General features: G+C 44.8%; 1 protein-coding gene and 1 pseudogene across 1 annotated transcript; both read left to right on the forward strand.

The window, feature by feature from the left end:
• Positions 1-42: 42 nt before the first annotated feature.
• Positions 43-2,154, forward strand: LOC109465915 (annotated as a pseudogene).
• Positions 2,155-3,297: 1,143 nt separating this feature from the next.
• On the forward strand, positions 3,298-7,416 carry LOC109465916. The gene is made up of 5 exons (XM_019763402.1): positions 3,298-3,517; positions 4,101-4,292; positions 4,859-5,047; positions 5,259-5,690; positions 6,379-7,416. Exons 1-5 carry the CDS (start codon positions 3,298-3,300, stop codon positions 6,603-6,605), a joined length of 1,260 nt encoding a protein of 419 aa, XP_019618961.1. The 3' UTR covers positions 6,606-7,416.
• The last annotated feature ends 859 nt before the right edge of the window (positions 7,417-8,275 follow it).

Consider the following 8,275-nt stretch of genomic DNA (forward strand, 5'->3'; position numbering starts at 1 on the left):
ATGATAGCGTTCTAAGATTGCCACCAAGAGCCGTATAATATTATGTTTAAATTTCACTGAGCAGAAACCTGCCAGGAGGGAGACGGGGCATCCTACCGAGGAACAGTCTCTGTGACCGAAACAGGCAAGACGTGTCAACGCTGGGACAGTCAGACGCCCCACGAGCACACCATTACACCCGAGAATCACCCGTCATCCGGACTGGAGCAGAACTACTGCCGGAATCCGGACGAAGATCCCGCGGGAGTTTGGTGCTTCACCACGGATCCCGACACGACATGGGGTTATTGTGACGTACCAGAATGTGGTAAGGTCTGATTCTGTAACCTTCGATAAGACCTGATGTTTGTAACTTCTATGTTAATGATCAATATTCATCTAACCTACTACTACATCCTTGTGAAGATTCCACGGGAGCACCCAAGTATATGTTCTGAAAAGATTAACCCTATCTAGGACGGGGGGGTGGAGGGTGGGTAAAAGTGTCCGCGCCAAATTTGATGTCGGATAGCGTCTGAACGGCTTGCGCTAAGGCCACTAAACTTGGTGACTTTTCCGAAAATATTGTTCGCAACAATTTCATAGCAGTTGGATATCTGTTATTTTGGCTTAAACAATGAACACGTTGCGTTTACCTACCAGAAACTTGCCAGGAGGGAAACGGAGCATCCTACCGAGGAAACGTCTCTGTGACCGAAACAGGCTTGACGTGTCAACGCTGGGACAGTCACACACCCCATTGGCACATCAATACACCCGAGAACTTCCCATCCATCCGGACTGGAGCAAAACTACTGCCGGAAGTCCGGACGGCGATTAGGGAGTTTGGTGCTACACCACGGATCCCAACTCGAGATATGAATATTGTGACGTACCAGTTTGTGGTAAAGTCTGATTCTGTAATCTTTGATGTTTATAACTTCTGTGTTAATGATAAATTTCATCTAAACTATCTAGACTATCTAGACTGCGCGGGGGGGGGGGATAAAAGTGCCTGCGCCAAATTTGATGTGGGATAGCTTCCGAACGGCTTGCGCTAGGGCCACTAAACTTGGTAACTTTTCCGAAAATATTGTTGGCAACAATTTCATAGCAGTGAGATAAGTTATTGTACGTTAATCTGCACATACTTTCTACTATTATTAACAGGTTGGGTAAGAGTGGGGGGGATTTGAGGTAGGGTAATTAGTAGACCTATTGACGTCTATCTTTATGTGCGACATTTTTTACACGGAAATGATGCCATATTCCCCCCGCTCCCAACATCGTTATTCAATTATAACTTATGTCCCACTTCAAGACAGCGTTCAAGGACCTTGCCAGGAGGGAAACGGAGCATCCTACCGAGGAGCAGTCTCTGTGACCGTAACAGGCTTGACGTGTCAACGCTGGAACAGTCAGACGCCCCACGAGCACACCATTACACCCGAGAATCACCCGTCATCCGGACTGGAGCAGAACTACTGCCGGAATCCGGACGATGATTCCGGGGGAATTTGGTGCTACACCACGGATCCCGACACGATATGGGAGTACTGTGACGTACCAGAATGTGGTAAGGTCGGATTCTGTAACCTTTGATAAGAGATGATGTTTGTACTTCTGTGTTAATGATCAATTTTCATCTCAACCTATTACTTCATCCTTGTGAAGATCCCACGGGAGCAAGATTAAGAAAGATTAACCCTATCTAGACGTGTGTGTGAGGGGGGGGGGTGTTGTGGCGGCGTAGGGTGCTAAAAGCGCCCGCGCTAAATTTGGTGTCGAATAGCATTGAACGGCTTGCGCTTGCACTTAACTTGGTGACTTTTCCTACAATATTGTTGGCAACGATTTCATAGCATTTCTTATGTCCCACTTCAAGACAGCGTTTACCTACCAGGAATTTGCCAGGAGGGAAACGGAGCATCGTACCGAGGAAATGTCTCTGTGACCGTAACAGGCAGCACGTGTCAACGTTGGGACAGTCAAACACCTCATGAACACAACAGGACACCTGGGAATCACCCGTCATCCGGACTGGAGCAGAACTACTGCCGGAATCCGGACGACTGGTTTGACGGAGTTTGGTGCTACACCACGGATCCCGACACAAGATGGGATTACTGTGACGTACCAGTCTGTGGTAAGGTCTGATTCTGTAACCTTCGATAAGACCTGATGTTTGTAACTTCTGTGTTAATGATCAATTTTTATCTAAACCTACATGTACAATAATAATGACTACTTCATACATGTCGACGACTAAGCTTGGCCGGTCATGTAGTACGTAGTGAAGAACCAGCCAGTAGGCTTCTACTCTGGAACCCTGATACCGGTAAGAGAAGAGTTGGACGCCCAAGCATAACACTTAAGAAACTTATTGAAACTGAAACTGGCTTGGAGGGACATGAACTTTTCTCTGTGATGTATGACAAACAGTTGTGGCGAGCTAACTTTGTATGCTTCACCTCTACTATGGAGGATGAATGATGATGATGATGATGACTTCATCCTGGTGATAATTCCACGGAAGCACCCAGTGTACGAGTACATGTATGTTCTTAAAGATTAAGTACGTTAATAGTGGATATGTAGGGACGTACATGTATTGACTGATAGTATCAACTGTAATTTGTAGTAAAAGTAGGTTGATTATGTCACAAAAAGCATCGGGACTTCGATCGCGATATGCCGAAAAATGTCCGTACTCGAGCAACGTGTGTTTCTGTATTCCGTTCACGTCCTTTGGCAAAGTATATATACTAGTAAAAGTCAAACTACATGTATATACAGACAATCCAAGCTCATACATGACGAAGGTATGAAGTCAATGCCCTCTTGTATTACTTATAACTTGTGCCCCACTTCAAGACGTCGCTTATCCGTTTACATTTTGCCAACCAGAAACGTGCCAGGTGGACAACGGATTATCCTACCGAGGAACAGTCTCTGTGACCGCAACAGGCCTGACGTGTCAACGCTGGGACAGTAGTGAACAACCCCATACACCCGAGAATTCCCCATCATCCGGACTGGAGGAGAACTACTGCCGGAATCCGGACGAAGATTCCGGGGGAGTTTGGTGCTTCACCACGGATCCCGACACGACATGGGGTTATTGTGACGTACCAGTATGTGGTAAGGTCGGATTCTGTAACCTTCGATAAGACCTGAGGTTTCATTAAAACGCTTTCATACGTAACAATTGATAACGTTTGATGATTAGTTAAACGTACATTGTCCTTTAAGTCCACAGCGCTAATTGATACATCTCTTTTTAAATGTCACCAACCAGTAAATTGCCAGGAGGGAGAAATGGCGTCCTACCGGTACCGGGGAACAGTCTCTGTGACCGTAACAGGCCTGACGTGTCAGCGCTGGGACAGTGGTGAGCACGACTATACACCTGAGAATTACCCGACAGCCGGACTGGAGCAGAACTACTGCCGGAACCCGGGCCACGATGACGGGGGAGTTTGGTGCTTCACCACGGATCCCGACACGATATGGGATTATTGTGACGTGCCATTATGTGGTAAGGTCTAAACTTGATAACGGCAAATCTCTGTAACTCCTAGTCTATGTTAATGATCGCCTTTTAACAGTACTTTACATTGTCCTATACGTCGTCTTTTCGACATTCTAACGTTTTATACACATCAATTGGTAATGTTGTTTTGCTAGCTAACAATACTTTGTCTTTGAAGTTGGGACATACCATGTCAGTAGTGGTTAGAAGTACTTACGAAGACAGTGTAGGTATCGGTGCTTATAATGTTGGGCACGTTGTGAAATGTTGGGCACGTTGTGAGTCCACATATTCATACTTGTTTAAACACTTTGAATACAATACTAGTATTTTAACACGGATATCGTTAAGTGTTATGAAATATGACCAGCCTATAAGTACATAATGAGACCGTTGTCCACCTATATGTTTAAAATAAACGACCCGTTTGGTTGCATTTTTGGAGCATCCATCGGCATCTCAGACGTTGCGTTTGATTATTCAATACGAAATTGTGACTCGGTAATGATTCTATATGCATTGAAAACAATTGCAGTATAAAATCCTTGCCCAGTAATGACAATACTCTCTCATCATTACTTGCTTGCAGAAAATGAAGATTCTCCGACGGCATCTGCAGTGGAAGCTGTTTCTGGAGAGACACTCATCGGCGGGGGAACTTATGAGTGCAACCACAACTACGTGTACGCGGTGTACGGTGAGAATCAGCCGTGGTGGACGGTGGACCTGGGAGGCAGCTACACTGTCAGTCGGGTCAGCGTTCTCAACAGGGCAGACTGCTGTAAGTATATGATGACAATATGTTGGATCTATATTCTGTATAGCCAGTATTACCGCCCTTCGGCGTAGCACACCAGCTTCACATGCACGCGACGCGGCGGTAACTGGTTACATTACACTCAACGACCTCTCACACCTACCCATTGTACACCTAATAACAAGCGTTGTTTAAAGCTATCTACATGTAGAACGTATACCTACTGTACTTGGTGGCAACAAGTTTTATTCAAATTACAATAGCTGCAACAATACTGGTGCAAAATATGTTCTACCCTTTCCGATTAGCTCACATCACGAGTGGGATAAGCATAAGATAAGTAACGTTCAACCTACCACGACACGTCACTGTTCAGAGTAACAGATGTTATAATTACTGTTTTCTGTGAACGTATCGATAACTTGGTTAACGATCGATGACTACTAGTACTAGTGAAACGTGAGTCGTGACTATGGTAGAGCGACACCTGGCGACAGATGAAGCAGGGTACATGGAGTCTCATATGTCATTTGCAATCCACGTCATATGTCAGATAACGTACGTGACTATGGTAATTCATCCGTGTCAAGGTAACGTGTCTGACACTGCTAAGACGTGGCGGGAAGATCATCGTTGCAGAGGAGACTTCCTTGCGGAGGACGGCAGCCCGGCAGAATGCGACCCTGACAGTCTTAACGGATGCTGCTCCGGGTCCGGCTGGTGCGGCTACACGACAGACCACTGTGACTGTTATTACTGTATAGACTACAGTAACAAAGGTAAATAGGAAATAGATACCTGATCATGACAGGTAACCTGTGCAGTTAACGGCATATGGCATCATTTCTAAGTCGAAAATACGGGCATCACATCAGTGTGGCATAAAATACGTGACGGTTGACCTACCACGAACATGATTATCTTCCGTGCATGTATTAATTTCTTGCTTATATGTAAATTAGCGTCAATAATTCTGTGCCCTCTTCCCAGGTGTACGGCTGGCACTGGATGCGTCGTGGGTTGTGGACTTCACGGGCACGGACAGACTACGTGATGCCGCAAGCGCCTTGGATGGGGACATAGAGACCGTCTGGAACAGCGTAGGTCCTCCCCGGTACCACAACAACTGGTACATCATCCTGGACCTCCGAGCCCCCACGACTCTGATCCGCATCGGAGTCAACAACTACGGAGACACCACCCATGACACTGCCGCCTTCAGACTGCAGAAGTCTCTGGTTGGAGCTCCGTACAGCTGGGAGGATGTCACGTTCGTCGATAACGTGCAGGGCGGGACGAACCAGCGCCAGGAGTTCGGCGACTTCCGAGAAACAGCCCGGTATTGGAAGTTCGTGGTCACCCGGACTCACGAAGGCTACCAGCCATGGCTCTCAGAACTGAACCTATACAGAATCTCTGCTAGTAAGGACAATCATTGTTTCGTTTTGACACGAACGTGATGCCATAAACTTAGCACAAAGTTTACATTTTGATCCGGTGCAAGAAATCAGCGCACCGTATCATATATTAGCCTCCTTCGCAGTATTGTTGGGTGTCGGCGTTATTTTTTCTCTGAGCGACGCAAGTAAAATGCGGCCGCGAGGGACGATTTGCTGCCGAGGGAGTTTTTGCTACGGAGAGCGCGAATCCTTCTCTCCTTAGCAAAAACTCCCTCGGCAGCAAATCGTCCCACGCGGCCGCATTTTACTTGCGTCGCTCAGAGAAAAAATAACGCCGACGCCCAACAATACTGCGAAGGAGGCTAATCATATATACTGTCCTATTGCAGTTTTCCTCAGAATTCAAATCACCACCTAGATAATATATAATGTGACGTTACGGACACGTGACGTCGGCAATTGGTCAAAAGCACCTGGAAGTTGATAACGGCCGCCGTCTCTGGTGGTTGGTGTTTGCACCATGTTACAGTGCAACGGAGCAAATTTTGAGGAAATTCTGTCACGAGAAGCGACAGTTTTGACTAAGGTGTTCAGGTTGCTATGACGTTGCCAAGGAGGTGGCTTCAGGATCGGTCTATTATCTTCTCATTGCCAATTGTATTCTAATCTAATGTATTGCATGTTAATTGCTGTCTTTTATTCGCCTGCAGCCCAGAGGCAACAGAACTTCATGGTGCGTGTCGGCCCGAGCCTGGAGGAGACATCCCGTCTGAACGAGCAGTGCGGAGAGGCCTACATGGACACTCCGCTGTTAGATGGGCAGACCATCGAGTTGGACTGCGACCCGCCGATATCCGGGCGGTATGTGTCCATACTGCTGGTGGAACCGTCAGACGCCTTAACACTGTGTGAGGTGGAGGTCTACGGTACCAGTTAAAAGATCTTACATCTGGCCTCTGGTAGTACTAAGAAATGTTGTGTTGATTGTCTTGTATTTCTCTGTAATTGTGTATGTTGTGTGCCATTATGTTCGTGATGATGCACGTTTTTCTTTTAACCGTAGCAGTTTTCATATTGAAGTAAATGCATATTTCACATTTTTATAATCCCGTGGAGTAGGCCGTAGCTTATAAGTAGCTGTGTGGTTAAGTAGCAAGGTTCTGGGAGCAGATATTAGGTGGTTGTTGTGAATAATCGTTTGCGAGTATCTGTTAGGATTGTGACGTATGGTTTGCACCTATTACGATACCTTGTCAAATAGATAATATGTAGCAAATGAGAGATATTGTTATCAAAGACGACTTGTCTTCTGTTTAGATTGTCGTGTTATTGAGATTATGCACATGTATTTACATAACACATGTAAACATCACCAATCTGTATGTACGTTTGATTTGTTATTACAAACGTATGATTATCATCACTGGTATTAAGCAATTTATTTTATTTTGTTCATTTATTGTTTATTTCAGGCTCAATGGCCCATAGCACAGACACACAACATTACACAAACACATCTAGCTTTGTGACTTTATGGTGACTTTAGAACTTTCGCAATTCCTTCATTTATTAAATGTACATATTAATATATACTAGTATGCAACACAGCTAGCATTATGTCTCTGCCCTAACCATGAGAGGAAGAGAAAGTTATGATATCTTCTCACAATTTTTCACAAAATGGCAAAGCTGGTATTTCAAAGCTGGCCTCTGATTGTAGCTGCCTTCGTTTGTAGTAGACACTCAGCCTGAAATATAAAAGTTCCACAAATAAGATGCTTACTTCATGATACTAACATCATTATCAGTGGAATGTACATCATAACAATCCAATTAGTTATGTACATGGCCTGTCTTCACTGCCGTTTCCAAAATTGTGTACAAAACATTATAACGTATTCTTACTGTTCATTCTACATTACCAACATTAGGTCTGTTTTTACTTGAAAATTGAAAGAACAGAAAATTACACATCTCATAAATGTATCTGATACAGAACATACAAAAGGAACTTCCATCTATCCATCGTTGACAATTCACAGCCCTTATTAGTGTTAAAATATGAGGAATCCTCATATATGTACCTGTGACGAACTTTAGACGTAGCTAGCATCAGAGGGAACCGAACGTGCTGCCATGGTAGTTTCTTTCACTGCCCTCACGGTGACTGGGTTTGGATCTAGATGACAAGCAAATGAAACAAAAGACAGCATTAAAATAATTTCTATAGTACCCAAATTACACGCCTCAATTCCCCTCTGTTATATTATGAGAAATCATTGAGACAACTGCGAGGATTAGAAAGCCGACTTCATATTGAACGCAAGTAACGTTAACTTTTATTACCATGCTTCTGTCCGATTCTCCTCCAACAGTAAACAGTGACCCCAGCGATCAGCAGTACGACCACAATAAGGACGGCAACTGCCCACACCCAGGATAGGTCGGCTTCTACTGAGAGTAAATAACACAGTATACATAATGCACAGTCGCAACAAGGTAGTCAGGATATCAAATTGAGTAAACACACTCGGCCACAAAGACCCATACACAGTCAAAAGGACACCCACACATATACCTCCCGCAAACGACTCTGTGGACACCAAC

The sequence above is a fragment of the Branchiostoma belcheri genome, unplaced genomic scaffold (assembly GCF_001625305.1).
Source record: "Branchiostoma belcheri isolate BF01 breed outbred unplaced genomic scaffold, Haploidv18h27 scaffold16, whole genome shotgun sequence".
NCBI classification, from domain to species: Eukaryota; Metazoa; Chordata; class Leptocardii; order Amphioxiformes; family Branchiostomatidae; genus Branchiostoma; species Branchiostoma belcheri.

Coding starts and splice junctions, on each gene's coding strand:
- LOC109465916 (XM_019763402.1), top strand. CDS start 3,298: ATGGCGTCCTACCGGTACCGGGGAACAGTCTCTGTGACCGTAACAGGC. Junction 4,293..4,858: donor TCTCAACAGGGCAGACTGCT/GTAAGTATATGA, acceptor ATCCGTGTCAAG/GTAACGTGTCTGACACTGCT. Junction 5,691..6,378: donor CCTATACAGAATCTCTGCTA/GTAAGGACAATC, acceptor ATTCGCCTGCAG/CCCAGAGGCAACAGAACTTC.